This window comes from Spodoptera frugiperda, chromosome 8 (assembly GCF_023101765.2).
Source record: "Spodoptera frugiperda isolate SF20-4 chromosome 8, AGI-APGP_CSIRO_Sfru_2.0, whole genome shotgun sequence".
Lineage (NCBI taxonomy): Eukaryota > Metazoa > Arthropoda > Insecta > Lepidoptera > Noctuidae > Spodoptera > Spodoptera frugiperda.
In genome coordinates, this window is record NC_064219.1 from 82,719 (window position 1) to 98,479 (window position 15,761).

The following is a 15,761-nucleotide window of genomic DNA, read 5'->3' on the forward strand; positions in this document are numbered from 1 at the left end:
TTAGCGGCTCGTAATCATGTGCGGCATACGTGGAGACCTGGTCGATTGTCTTTCATCGCAGATTGGAGTGTTGGAAACAGATATATGCACGCTACTTCATATGGATAAAACATTGATTTCCATATAAATATATGGGAACATTGTATGTCTTGGTGAGTGGAGCCACGGAGTAAGTGCACAGCGCTGTAGTAAGACACGGTCACCTGATGCAGTAACTGCAGTGGACGGCGGCTGCTGCAGGCGGCCTGTCGACCCAACTACTGCAGCTCGTCGGTGTGTATGTACAATTGTACATACATTATATACCATAGATATGACCATCGCGTACAATCAAATCAATGGTATGATGATTACCTAATGAGGGAAAACTTCCAATTTGTGTCAATTTGCTGAGTGAGTACAATTGTGGGTAATATGTCCACTTATGTAGATAGATATAAGACAGCGTCGGCGGCGTGGCGTGGAGTACAGGCCGAGTGTCGCCATGCTGTGGCTGTGCTGTGTCGTCAGCGCGCTGCTGCTGCAGGCCGGGGCCAACCCCGCGGTGAGACACAAACCAGCTGCACTCTGTACTAGGCGCATGTTATGTGTAACAACGTGGAGTACACATAACCATTATAACGCACTTGTTGAACCTCTTGATAACGGTTAAATTACTTAGAGTTTTAATTTGGTACATAGTCATTGTAAGCCTGTTTAGTGTCGAGCAGCACATGGTGGTGGTAGGTGATGCACACGTATGTATGTGTGTGTGTGCAGCCCCTGCAGCCGGAGCAGCGGCCGCTGTCGCTGGTGTCGGAGCTGGGGTCGCGGCTGGGCGCGCACCCGGCGCGGCTGCAGGACGCGCGCCTGCCGCTGCCCTCCCCGCAGGACCTGGACGCCATCAAGAAGGTCGCGCAGATACTCGTCACGCTCGGACAGCAGGTACTCGGCTAGGGTCTGTTAATGCTACATTCGCGACCACCAGGCTCCGTGTCTCATTGCAGTAATTAAAGCCATGATGTTGTCTCATGGAGCTTTACTGAGTAAATAATATAAATAATATATGGACAGGCTTTTGGAAAGTAACGAGGATAGGCTTAACGAACTGAGCGTTGTAACATGACACGTGGGTAGGGCGCCGGTGGCTCAGCAACAATAAATCGTAAATGTATGAGCCGAGAGACGTGACGCACAGGTTTACCGGCGACAGCGCGTCGCAGCGGGTTAAATCCCTCAAGTGATCGACAGGACAGATGTATAGCGTGTGTTCCGCCAATATTACATTATGTACCCGATGTCGGAGTTACAAAAAAGGGTTCAAATTAAAAGCGACCCTTTCTCTATTCACCGGCGATTGTTATCTGAATCCGTATTTAGCACCCAGGACAATTATTATATTTTTTCTAATTTCTTTTATTATTTGTTATGTCGATTCCAACTTGACGGACTGTTTCCTTACAATAGCCATACCGTCGACATCTTATAGGGTAAGTCGTCGATGAGCCGAACAAATACAGTATGGTAGGTAAATGATATCGTCACATTACAAGGTAAAATAATTTCGGCGGAAGTTTTAATGTGTTCAGGTATCGTATGTGTATACGTATAATTACATATGTATAATAACATCACACGTAACGTAGACAAAGAACTACTTCTCGTATAATGTTGTACAAGGATGCAAGATGCGAGCTTCCGAGCTGCTACTAGGAACAGGAAATACTTTCAGTTCGGCAAAATAATGAATGTTCTAAAATTGTACCGTGCATCTGATGTTCAGCTAATTCTACATACTAGGTTGTTATTGTCCATACGACTGAACATGCTTCGGAAATATCCGCTAACTTTAAGCATTGGCCGTCTAGACGTCTTACAAAAATTTTGTGTAAAAGTTTCAAAAGTGCCTCTGTATTATCATCAAAATATATTAGCCACTGAACATGGCCTCCTCCTGTGGTTTCCAGATAAGTTGGTTGGAAGCGTCCGGCATCCAGCGGCTCCCTGCGACCATGTGTATAGTATATAGATTAATAGATGTTTTGTTTGATAGGTAATTCCTGGTATAATAGGCGAGCCGGTGCCGGCGCCCGGCGGCTGCGAGCCGGCGGCCGGCGCGGACGACGTGCCCAACGACCCCGTCACTCTCGACAGACAGCCGGCCTAGCTGCCATTGTCTTCCATCCATCTTACTTACTAACTAAACCATTATTCTATTTTGTATCATTTCAAACGAGATTTACAGCCTCTTTATAAGGTACCACACTATTCATATAATTAGATTGGTTCGTGCTAGACAGGAACTAGTCTGTAGTCGAGAGTGTACACAATGATCACCCCCCCCCCCACACTACGGCTAGCTCGGGGCTGTATGATTCAGTAAGATTATTACAGGTTTTTTTTTAAAGAAAATTATAGCCAACATTATTCAGGTGTCATGGAAGTAGAAATACCTTAGAATTTTGCATGTAATACTTAGTGTTGTAAGTTGTACTTATAATGTAAGATTCGGGATTGTATAATAATGTAGGCATGTAAGTACATAGCACGTAAATACTAGCGGCATCCGGAGATAATGTCTTAGTCAAGGTAAATAAATATTTGCAACAAGTGAATTTATTTTAATTTATGCTAATGCAGCCGAGTGTGTATGTGTGCGTGCTCGCGACGTGGAGCGGCGGTGAGAGATGCACACACTTGTATGTAGTTGCTGCAGTACGTCGTTGATAGGTCACACAGACAGACACGACGTACTTAAGTTGTGGCAATTTATCAGGACCTTACATGTTGTACTCGTGTAGTAGACACGGCGCAGTCCCGAATGTTGACAAGACAACCTCAGCCTCGACTGCACGACGAACGTTACCTTGTGGCCGGGAGCCAGTTGCTGTGTAACGTGTCGTGAGTCCATTCCAATTGAGAGATCCGTATTATTGTCCCGAAATGTGCAGTTTTTTGTTTGTAACAGCATCCATTATGACACAGGAGGGAAAGTTATAATGTATGAAAGTAAATTGAGCACCATAAACAGACATATTTCATTAAAAACAAACTACTCGTGCTTACACCCTGCTTTATATATTTAAAGGCCTTAACTATCTCTTGTCTTCTGTGTGGTTCGCGAGGTACGGTCCGACCCATGCAATGTCTGCACAAGTCGCATCAAATGCAGAGATCCAGACGCAAACATACTTAGGATGCTTTTCCACCAGAGTTGTGTAGCTATAATGTGAGGATATAATAGCTAAGCTGTGAAAGTATGTGACTCACTGCCATCTATAGCACACATCCATAGCAAGCATCCATAGCTCACATCCTTCCATATAACATCCAGTGCTAAGCTATGTGGATGCCAAACGCATCCACAGTAACATAATATATTATTAATCTCTATAATATTATTAAGTCAAAGTCAAAGTGAAAATTATTTATTTCAAATAGACCAGGAAGGCACTTTTGACCGTCAAATCAAATATAATAATATTTATAACGTCTGCCTGTCAGTCAGTCCTCTAGTGAAGCTATTTGCTCGTTTAAAAGTGTAGATTCCAATGGAGAAGAACGACGCTACAAACTCCATAGGTAGAACTCTTTTTACATTGTTTCGATTGCTTCAACTATGTGAGAACAACGTAAAACTAAGTTTAGTCAAAGTGATAGAAAAAGACAATAACCTTGAGGACAGCAAACTCAATGCAGTCTGGAGCTGACCAGTCCCAGTTGACAGCGCCCGTTCACGAACATGACACGTACACCAGCACCGCCCAACTCAACCATGTTGCAGGGAATCGAGCGATCCAATGCCCGTGCCACCGCCAATGAGACCTTTGAGTGAGCATGACAACTCCAAGCTGACACAAGTGCATTCTACTAGTCTAATCAAGTTTTAGTTAGTTAAAGGGCTCTCACATTTACAATAATTGTGTAAAGTTATAAAGAACACATTGAAATAACATGGTTATATTATTACATCATTGGAATTAGTTTTTTTTTCGTTAACCTGTGGAGCTGGACCAGCTTGCCTCCAAGCATTTTTATCTTCTATATTTTCATGATTACTTAAACTATTCCTTAGCACATATTATATATTTAGTTGCAGTTTCTGTCAGGCGTATGTACTCACAGTGGTCATTCGAACGTGCAAAGCAGCTGCCTATTAAATGTAGAATACGCGCAATGTTTGGAATAACATTAACATTGGTGACAGAGTTATGTGATCGGACAATGCCAATATTTTGTCGACTCATTATTTTAGCGTTTGCTAACAAGTGCTAACGCCTGCGCCATTATTGGCTTTGTGTGCATTACGTCAGGCGTAGTTCTACAATTACTCCCGGCCCTAGACGCCGTGTCACCGCGAGTTGGTGTTCGGTACCAGCAGCCACTGTGAAGGATACTGCACGACACGTGGCGAGATATGTGCACCGCGAGCGACGGCGGCGTGTATACCTATGTGTAGTGTATGTATACCTATGCGTCGGTACTATGCACTAACAGGTCCACTAATTAATTTGTCTTTGAGCATAAAGTTGCCAGTCACTGCGCCGGACAGTTCCCGCTCAGCCAGTGTCTTCCATGTAATTCCGCCGATGAATACAGTCGACGAACTAATTACATCTTTCCAACCGTGAAGCTCCCGCAGTTGTGTGTAATTGTACAGATGCAAATATTAGCATACACGAGTGATTTACTAATTGTTTGTTAACAAATTATACTTGAACAGAATGTCGGAGATGAGCTTGACCTGGATGAGTGGTGCCACGTGGTGGCCAGCTGCAGCAGCGGTCGGCGCCGCTCGGGCCCGCTCGGGCCCGCTCGGCGGCGCTCGGCCGCGGCCGTGGCAGGCGAGGAGGTCAGCTCGTCTCTTCCAAGGTCTCCAGTAATATGTAAATGATTGTTGGCTCGGATGTGCGATGCACGCGGAACACGGTCATATTGGATGTCATTGAAATATCTGTAGGTGGCGAGATTTAATTCAATCATTCGCTGTTAAAAGGTCTCCACACTATTTATTATGTACTTAACCTCGAAGTAAATATTATACATAATAGAGTTGAACTTTGTTCGAGTTAGCTACATTTTGATAAATAATTAATATACAATGTGGTCAAGATGACGTGGTGGTTCAGAGGTTTAAGACAACCGCTTCTCATGTACGAGGTCGCGGATTCGAAACCTACCAACAGCAGGTATAAATGTGACTTTTCCGTGTTATACATAGGTACTTTCGAAGATTATTTAGATACCACTGACAAATGGTAAAGGAAAACAGTGAGGAAACATGGGCTTATAATATCTAATTACAAGTTTGAAATCGTCAACCCGCATTGAGCAAGCGTTGTATTTACGAACAGCTACGAACTACGCGTAATGGGTCATGCGCTGCACGCTACGAGCTACGCCTCCGGTACCTTGTGCTACGCACTACGAGCTACGCGTTATACGCCATGTGCTACGTACTACGAGCTACGCGTTATACGCCATGTGCTACGTACTACGAGCTACGCGTTATACGCCATGTGCTACGTACTACGAGCTACGCGTTATACGCCATGTGCTACGTACTACGAGCTACGTACTACGAGCTACGCACTACGAGCTACGCGTTATACGCCATGTGCTACGTACTACGAGCTACGCACTACGCGCCATGCGTTGTTCCATGTGCTACGTACTACGAGCTACGCACTACGAGCTACGTACTACGAGCTACGCGTTATACGCCATGTGCTACGTACTACGAGCTACGTACTACGAGCTACGCACTACGAGCTACGCGTTATACGCCATGTGCTACGTACTACGAGCTACGCACTACGCGCCATGCGTTGTTCCATGTGCTACGTACTACGAGCTACGCACTACGTGCTACGTACTACGAGCTACGCGTTATACGCCATGTGCTACGTACTACGAGCTACGCGTTATACGCCATGTGCTACGTACTACGAGCTACGCACTACGCGCCATGCGTTGTTCCATGTGCTACGTACTACGAGCTACGCACTACGAGCTACGTACTACGAGCTACGCGTTATACGCCATGTGCTACGTATTACGAGCTACGTACTACGAGCTACGAACTACGAGCTACGCGTTATACGCCATGTGCTACGTACTACGAGCTACGCACTACGCGCCATGCGTTGTTCCATGTGCTACGTACTACGAGCTACGCACTACGAGCTACGTACTACGAGCTACTTACTACGAGCTACGCGTTATGTTCCATGTGCTACGTACTACGAGCTACCTACTACGAGCTACGCACTACGAGCTACGCGTTATGTTCCATGTGCTACGTACTACGAGCTACGCACTACGAGCTACGCACTACGAGCTACGCGTTATACGCCATGTGCTACGCACTACGAGCTACGCACTACGCGCCATGCGTTGTTCCATGTGCTACGTACTACGAGCTACGCACTACGAGCTACGTACTACGAGCTACGCGTTATGTTCCATGTGCTACGTACTACGAGCTACGTACTACGAGCTACGAACTACGAGCTACGCGTTATACACCATGTGCTACGCACTACGAGCTACGCACTACGCGCCATGCGTTGTTCCATGTGCTACGTACTACGAGCTACGCACTACGAGCTACGTACTACGAGCTACGCACTACGAGCTACGCGTTATGTTCCATGTGCTACGTACTACGAGCTACCTACTACGAGCTACGCACTACGAGCTACGCGTTATGTTCCATGTGCTACGTACTACGAGCTACGCACTACGAGCTACGTACTACGAGCTACTTACTACGAGCTACGCGTTATGTTCCATGTGCTACGTACTACGAGCTACCTACTACGAGCTACGCACTACGAGCTACGCGTTATGTTCCATGTGCTACGTACTACGAGCTACCTACTACGAGCTACGCACTACGAGCTACGCGTTATGTTCCATGTGCTACGTACTACGAGCTACCTACTACGAGCTACGCACTACGAGCTACGCGTTATGTTCCATGTGCTACGTACTACGAGCTACGTACTACGAGCTACGTACTACGAGCTACGTACTACGAGCTACGCACTACGAGCTACGCGTTATGTTCCATGTGCTACGTACTACGAGCTACCTACTACGAGCTACGCACTACGAGCTACGCGTTATGTTCCATGTGCTACGTACTACGAGCTACCTACTACGAGCTACGCACTACGAGCTACGCGTTATGTTCCATGTGCTACGTACTACGAGCTACCTACTACGTGCTACGTACTACGAGCTACGCGTTATACGCCATGTGCTACGTACTACGAGCTACGCGATATGTGCTACGAGCTACGTACGGTTCTAATATTTCAGCATAACTTAAGTGTAAAAAAAGATGGGTACAGTTTTGTGCCATGAAATTATCGATATTTCATATGTTTTGTTTAGGTAAGACAAAAAAGTAAAAGAAGTTTGTGATCAGGAGTTCTAAGCTCAATTATTAACGATGTGTCAGTAGTGTCGGCCACTTGGCTCCATGGATACATTAGTATCCCAGTATCGGCACAATGTGACGTTATCGTGCCGCCCACGCATGCGTCGTGTACTAGCATTCTGTGCGTGTACTGTGTGACCAGTCGGCACTAGTCATGGCGGCTGATGTACGGCCGCTGATACCGCGCTGACACACGCCATGCACACACCTAGTTGTCATTATTGCAGCCGGGACATGCGACACGGGCTTCAAGTACACTCACCGAACGTTGCAACTCGCAACATACACAAATACCACCGAGTGCCGAGTCTTTCCTTACCAGGGATGATTCATGATCAGTTCTGTGACATATTATACTCAGTACAGTGTAGCACTCACTGCTCAGCTGGTGTCTAATGGGTCCTATGTAGTAGTGGTGAAGCCTTTTGTGATACATCGGTTAGTATACAAACTTCGTGTTACTAATAAACAGCTTCTAAAGTCACTTACAACGCAAATCGAACTCAAGATCCAGTGAAACAGACATGACTCAGTAGAGCGCACGAGCACCGCCGTGGTATCAGCTGACGAGAGACGAAACACTCAACGTGACGTCAAGTAAAGTGAACGTATGTGACGTCATCAATGACGTACACTTCCATGCATTTTTTTATGGAACTTTTTATTTTTTATGAAATACATTGCCCAAAGTATCAAAACTTATAAGCCTACTAGCGGACCCGACAGACGTTGTCCTGTCTACACGTCTTTAATTTGAAAATTTTAAACTTTTTTTAATAAGCTAAAACATTATGGACCTTTTTGATGAAAATTGTTATTCAAATGTTATGACAATATCTAACGTCATTAATATTTTACACTGCGAAGGTAGCGCCGTCTGTCGGATCCAATGTAAAACATTCCAAAATTAACAACTACTAAAAAATTAAAAACTAATTAAAAAAACATTGTCCAGCGGACAAAATTGTGAATCTAAACCATTCTCAGATCCCCTTGAACACACACAAAAAAGTTCATCAAAATCGGTCCACTCGTTTAAGAGAAGTTCAGTGACATACACACTTACAGAAGAATTATATATATAAAGATTAGTAGTCTGGAACAAAAGGATATTTATTTTTAAAACGAACCAAAAATATAGATACAAGTTACACTTAAATAAATATTTTATTTAGAAACCATAAGCCAAACAGTTAAAAGTAAAATAAAGTATAATAATGATGGTATCTGTGAAGTTACATATTATGTCTCGCAGTATGTCGGTCATTGCTGTGAAACACTATGAAGGCGTGACCCGCGGCGCCATCTACAGTACACCGTCAACATTACAATGAGTTACAATGTAGGCGCGGTTGGCTCCGTGCGCCGTTGAGGCAGCGCGCAGTGCGCGGCGCGCGGCACAGATGTCGCCGCGTGGCGCGCCCACCGGCACGTGGCGTGGTACACCAGCTCCCAGCAGCCCAGCAGCGTGATGCCCGTGATGGCCATCCACTGGCAGCTCAGCTTCACTGCGACAACACGACGACACGTGACGACATTTTTATTCATCTTGTACAGTACAACTATTTGGTTGCACGGTTAACGCGATGGCTGGGCACCCGGCTTTCGTGCAACGTGTAGCGGGTTCGATTTCCACACCGAGCAACTCTTTGTGTGATCTACAATTTGTTGTTCCGGGTCTGGGTATCATGTGTATGTGAAATTGTATGTTTGTAAATGCACCCATGACACGGAACAACGTTTATTTTTAAGAAAAAGTAATATGAAAACACGTGTGCTCCTACCGCAAACATCAGACAGCCGCGAGAACACCTCGACCCGGTACCACTGCTGCCGGTCGACGCCGTAGAACAGCCGGAGCGACGTCGTACTCTTCAGCGACATGTTCCTTCTGTGGATTGAAACAACTTTTATATACTAGCTTTTGCCCTCGACTTCTGACAGAATTTGGGACTTTTGACTTCTTGCCTCTCCAAGATCTATTTTACGGCTGTATCAAATTTCATCAAAATCGGTTCAGTACTTGTGAGATCGAATAAGACTGACATAGCTAATACCTACATCTTTTTCCGGGACTAATTTCCTTTTTAGGGCCTCATCACACCCAAATCGTATAAGTAGTTTAAAAGATAGAGTATCTACCGTAATTTTACGAAAATACATTTTATCTATATGTACTTATAATAAATCTGTAGAGAGGTCGATTCTGTACATGAAATATATTTCCAAAATAACTATCAGCGGGTGATTAGTAATCGATACTGACGCCAAAAATGCAATCGGAAAAATTTTTGTCTGTCTGTCTGTCTGTCTGTCTGTCTGTCTGTCTGTCTGTCTGTCTGTCTGTCTGTATGATCTTTATAGAAATAAAAACCACTCGACAGATTTCAACGAAACTTAGTACAATTTTTTTTTTTTTTTTTTTAAACGTTGCCCCACACTAGGATTTTCTCCTGTGTCGTGGGTGCGTTTACAAACATACAAGTTCACATACACATGACACCCAGACCCGAAATAACAATTTGTGGATCACACAAAGAGTTGCTCCGTGCGGGAATCGAACCCGCTACCCGTTGCGCGGCAGCCAGTTGCCCAGCCACCGCACCAACCGTGCAGTCATATAACAATTGTTCTTCATACTCCTGGGCAGGTTATAGTATACTTTTCATCACGCTACGATCAATAGGAGCAGAGCAGTGAAGGGAAATGTTAGGAAAACAGGAGAACTTACTCCATTTTTAAGCTTCCGTCGCGTGTGCAGCCTTAATGGTTAAAGCTACACAGAAATAATGTACGACGGAAATGTTCTCCTTAAAATTGGCTAAAAAATATTCCACGACAGCAAATGTCTATGTCTTATGGTTGACTCACAATAACACGTATAACTCCCGATAGCTAAGCAGTTCGGAGCTTTCTGATTATATATTTGTCTACTCTTACGTTTTCATTCATTCATTAATTCATTCATTCATTCATCTTCTTCTATCTATACTTATAATAAATCTGTAGAGAGGTCAATTCTGTACATGAAATATATTTCCAAAATAACTATCAGCGGGTGATTAGTGATCGATACTGACGCCAAAAATGCAATCGGAAAAATTTTTGTCTGTCTGTCTGTCTGTCTGTCTGTCTGTCTGTCTGTCTGTCTGTCTGTCTGTCTGTCTGTCTGTCTGTCTGTCTGTCTGTCTGTCTGTCTGTCTGTCTGTCTGTCTGTATGTTCTTTATAGAAACAAAAACTACTCAACCGATTTCAACGAAACTTGGTACAATTGTTCTTCATACTCCTGGGCAGGTTATAGTATACTTTTCATCACGTTGCGATCAATAGGAGCGGAGCAGTGAAGGGAAATGTTGGGAAAACAGGAGAACTTGCTCCATTTTTTAAGCTTCCATCGCGTGTGCAGCCTTAATGGTTAAAGCTACACAGAAATCATGTATGACGGAAATGTTCTCCTTAAAATTGTTTAAAAAATATTCTACGACAGCAAATGTCTATCTTTTATGGTTGACTCACAATAACACGTATAACTCCCGATAGCTTAGCAGTTCGGAGATTTCTGACTATATTTGTCTACTCTTACGTTTATAACACTCTCATTCATTCATTCATTCATATTATTATAATAAGTCTGTAGAAGGTTCTGTGCATTGAAAATATTGAAAGAATAAAATAGCAGGGGGTGTTACTGGATCGATACCAAACCCAAATATGTGATTAAATTTTTTTTGTCTGTCTGTGAAATTTGGTATAATTATACCTTATTATCCTGGGCATAAAATTGGATACTTTTTATTCAGTCATTCAAAAAAAAAACTTTATTTTTCAGTTTTATTCTACAGAACGCGAGCTCAACAGCAGTAGCTCAATAGAGGGATCTCCTTAATTATTATGGGCCTTGCCGTATTTGGGTCCAATAGATATTTATAAGAGTTACTCAAAATTGAGAAATAAAACTTCCACACGAAGACCGACATCCGCGCGGACGGAGTCGCAGGCGGAAGCTAGTATTATAATAAATCTGTAGAAGGGACAATTCAGTACATTAAAAATATCGAAAAAATAAATAGCAGTGTTACTGGATCGATACAAAACCCAAATATGTGATTTTTTTTGTCTTTCTGTCTGTATGTTAAGGCATCACGTGAAAACTAACGGTTCGATTCCGATGAAACTTAGTATAATTATACCTTATTATCCTGGGTAGGATCCTTTTTATCCTGGAAAAATACGTAGAAAAAATCTTTATTTTTCAGTTTTATTCTACAGAACGCGAGCTCAACAGCAGTAGCTCAATAGAGGAATCTCCCTAATTATTATGGGCCTCGCCGTATTTGGGTCAATTAGATATTTATAAGATGTCAATGTCAGAGTTACTCAAAATGGAGAAATAAAACTTCCACGCGAAGACCGACATCCGCGCGGACGGAGTCGCGGGCGGAAGCTAGTATAAAGAATACAATGTTCTCTATCTCCACCCCGTCGAGGGGTTCTGGGATGTCTTATCAGTGGTTCCCGTTCCTGGGGGATTTCCGGGATAAACCCTCCACTTCCTTCCTCGGGTCTCAAAGTTCTCAAACTATATCTGTACCTAATGTCATCTAAGTCGGTGCCGATCTTATTGATTCATATTGTCCATATCTGATTTTAGCGTGGTGGCATTTTGCCTTCTTCAGTTAATGGACTATCCAACACAAATGGAATTATTTAAATTGGACCCGTTCAAAGATACAAACAAACAAACTCTTCAGCTTTATATATGTATTAAAAAAATGAAGTATAGATTCTGTCGAACAACATAACTTACGTGAGAAAGTTTTGAAAGACCCTCTGCTTCGTGCCGTAGAAGGAGTAGGAGATCTTGGCCTTGTAGAGCCGGCGGCGGCAGTGCACCACGCACTCACACAGCAGCGAGTCCTGCTGCTCCTGCTCCAGCGACACGTCGGCCTCTTCCCCGGGGTACACGTACATGAACTTCTCTGGGGACACCACGCCGCAGGTCACTGCCACTGAGATAGTGTTCACGGAGTGAGGGAGTGCCGCACTTACCTCTATGTTTGGTGAGACACGCGAGTTCGTTGAGCGTGCAGGTGGCGGACGTGCGCGGCACGAACTGCGGCTGCAGCGTGTACGGCACGCACTTGCACAGCGCCTCGGCGGTGTCGCGGCGGCAGTCCGCCAAGCACTGCGACATGCCGGCGCGGCCCAGCCGACACCCGCGCTGCAACAGGACCGTCCCCATGTACCCTCGGGCGGGGGTAGTGCCGCGGGGCTGTCGGTGCGTGTCTCACCCTCTTCTCGGAGTAGGAGCTGATCTCGTCGGCGGGCTGCTGCGTCATCGCCTGGATGTTGAAGTAGACGGAGGCATTGATCGGCAGCGGGTACACGCGCACGTCGCCGCCCTCCACGATCGGGAACTCGCTGCCCTCGAACAGTAGCACCTGTCAACATTTATGTTCTCCTTAGTCCGTCCTCCTGAAGTCCTTACTCGTTCACATTTTAGGGCGAAGGCAAGCGTGCGACCCACGTGATACCAAATAAATGATGTATCAGGTGCACCTCCATCCCGTACGCTGGGCGCCGCATGTACGCGAAGTCGTCCTGCAGCTCGTGCAGCACCACGCCGAGCCCGAAGTCCTTCCCAGTCTGGTTCAGCACCTGCGGCTGCCGGCCGAAGTCTGCGGACCTGGATGCCGGACAAACTTCTTATTTGTGCCTACACAGCATTGTTAGCATTATGTTTACGTGTCACTATGTTCTGTGCTCACTGGTATCTCGAGTTGAAGACGCAGCAGAAGCCGAGCGCCGTCAGTCTGGTCGCGAACAGGTCCCCGCAGTCGCGCACCTGGCCGCGCCACGAGCACCGCACCAGGATCGTCGAGCAGTTGGCCGAGAACTAGACCACACGAGTACAGTCGGTGGGTGCTGTCTTACTACAATATGTAATGGAACGTAAAGTGTTTGACACACACTGAGACACAATTGTCAAACCAAACATAAGGATGGATTGGGTCAGCCATTTTTTAGGTAGACGTAAATCCTATATAGGATTCTTTCTTAAATGTTATAACAGAATTCCAAAGGAAATACAATACCTTATTATATCAGAATTTAAATCATTTACATTTACAAGCATACTACTAACAAAATATTTCATTTAAGTCTTTGATTGCCAATAGAAAACTGGTGAAAGCAAATCCTCCGCTAACATCGGTCACCGGTGACCATCACGGCGTTCAATGTATATAGTCCGTTTCTCAAGTAAGGCTTCCTATTGGGTCCTATAGGACTCGAGCAGCAGGGGAAACCGCTTGGGAAACCTAAGAATTTTTTTCACAATAAAGCTGAAGCGTTTCTTTGGACGTGACTTCTCCAGAAGCACCGGTTTATAGAAACTTAAACAAGAATGTTGAGGAACCAGTCCACGACATGGCGCGCGGTCCAAGGTCCATACTCGGTACATGATGTCGGTGATGTTGAACCGCGGCATGCTCTGCCGGATGAACTTGGTGAACACGAAGTCGACGTCGGTGTACGCGTACGTCAGCAGGGCGCCCATTTTCAGGAGGTTGTCTTCTATCTGAGCCTCGGAGTATTGGTACCGCTGGTTGGTAGCTGAGCTGCAGACAGATTATATATGTATTAACAAAATTTAACACTAGGTATTTATAACAAATACTTTTGGATGCGCTAGTGAACAATATTCGATGGTACTATTAGAAGATTTTCCCTTCTCAAAAAAGTACCGAATGAAAACCAAAAAGAAAATTTTAAGTTAAATGATAACCAAGCGTGGTATAATTGCGCCGACACACTGACACTGTTCTCTCTCTGGCCATGGGACGTAGAGTTTATACTTAGCCGTTATGATCACATTATCATCCGTCCGTTCCCACCCACTACGAGTAGATGGGGAGTGGTGGGGTGAGGAGTGCGGTGGAGACTGGGAGTGATGTGTCAGGACAGAGGGGGCTGCGTACGTGTGCAGGTGTCGCGTGAGGTTCCGCAGGGCCGCCCGGCTGATGACCTTGTTGCTGCAGATGGCGACGGCCGGGAACGGCGCGTGCGCCATCGACGCCACGTACTTCTGCACGAACAGCGGCGGCCGCGCGCGGTACTGCAGCGCGCCGTCCGCCAGCGCCGCGCAGCCCAGCGCGAACGTCGCCGCCACCAGCGCCACGTTGCGCCACCTGCCGCGCCGCGGTACACTAGTTACTACCTACATGCGCTACATAAGAGGATGGCGCTGCGGTCGGAAGCTAGATGTTAACAATTACTTACCATTTACACAAAGTTTTACAATAATTATTGCAACGTGGGGCTAGCAGTGAGTAGGACAACTTACTTCTTATGTGTATTGACATCGTCGTGTTTCATGTACTTGACGAACCCTACGGAGCAGTGGTGCCAGTACTCGGCGGCGGCGGCCCGCAGGCTGTCGCGCAGCGTGCGCTCCAGCCCCGGCCGCAGCCGTGACGTCACCAGCCCCGGCCGCAGCCGTGACGTCACCAGCCCCGGCCGCAGCCGTGACGTCACCAGCCCCGGCTTGTGGCGCCGGGCCCATAGCTCCGGGTCCACGGTACGCATCGCGCGCTATGCAATGGCGTCGCCCGGTGGCGGCAGTATACAGTACACAGGGTTAAAGGGTAAGTCGACCTAAATCCTTTCAAGACGTGATAGTTTACATCATTCCTGACTGATTTGACCATGGGACCCCATATCCCAAACTTAACCGTGTTCAAATTATCGGCATTTTAACTTTTATGATAAAATTTCCCATTTTTTTGGCTATTTCTCCCTTGTTTTGTCTTTGGTGGCTAAATTTTGTTTTGTTTTTGCTTTTGTTGTGTAGTAGATTAGTTGCTTTATTATTTAGAAAACTAAAACTGTAAATAACTGTACCAACTGAGTCGTAGCAGACGATCGAATGTTAAAAAAAGTAAATAAATTTGTGATAAGTTGTTTTTCTTTGTAAGATACAAAAAAAAGTCTATGACAACTGTTCTGCAAATGTGCGTTAAAATATCTACAATTTTTCAGCTTTCTGATAAGGTATAATATGATAGGGAATAATTTGAATTCTTTGCCAAAACATCGATGAAGTACTACAAGGTAGTAATAAGAATATCGATATTTAAGCTTCAAATTTAACTTGAGTCAGATAACAAAATAAAACAAACTGGTTCACTTCACTTCCTTCAGAAGGAGTGTCAGGGAGTGGCTTTTTTTTTGAGTGGAGAAAATCATCCAATGACTTCTCCCACCTTGGGCGAGGCGAGAGGGAGTGTCAGACTCTTACTGACTAAAAACCACCCTGTTCCTTCTCCTGCTTTT

General features: G+C 45.2%; 2 protein-coding genes across 2 annotated transcripts; one reads left to right on the forward strand and one right to left on the reverse strand.

The window, feature by feature from the left end:
• Positions 1-430: 430 nt before the first annotated feature.
• On the forward strand, positions 431-2,590 carry LOC118275812 (uncharacterized). Its single transcript, XM_035593896.2, has 3 exons — positions 431-544; positions 760-924; positions 2,033-2,590. Exons 1-3 carry the CDS (start codon positions 485-487, stop codon positions 2,144-2,146), a joined length of 339 nt encoding a protein of 112 aa, XP_035449789.2. The 5' UTR covers positions 431-484; the 3' UTR covers positions 2,147-2,590.
• A 5,929-nt stretch (positions 2,591-8,519) lies between these two features.
• On the reverse strand, positions 8,520-15,032 carry LOC118275774 (sodium channel protein Nach-like). The gene is made up of 10 exons (XM_035593848.2): positions 14,773-15,032; positions 14,408-14,617; positions 13,882-14,047; positions 13,196-13,323; positions 12,987-13,113; positions 12,719-12,868; positions 12,477-12,648; positions 12,235-12,406; positions 9,211-9,317; positions 8,520-8,934 (listed from the first exon to the last, which is right to left on the reverse strand). Exons 1-10 carry the CDS (start codon positions 15,012-15,014, stop codon positions 8,762-8,764), a joined length of 1,647 nt encoding a protein of 548 aa, XP_035449741.2. The 5' UTR covers positions 15,015-15,032; the 3' UTR covers positions 8,520-8,761.
• Positions 15,033-15,761: the final 729 nt, after the last annotated feature.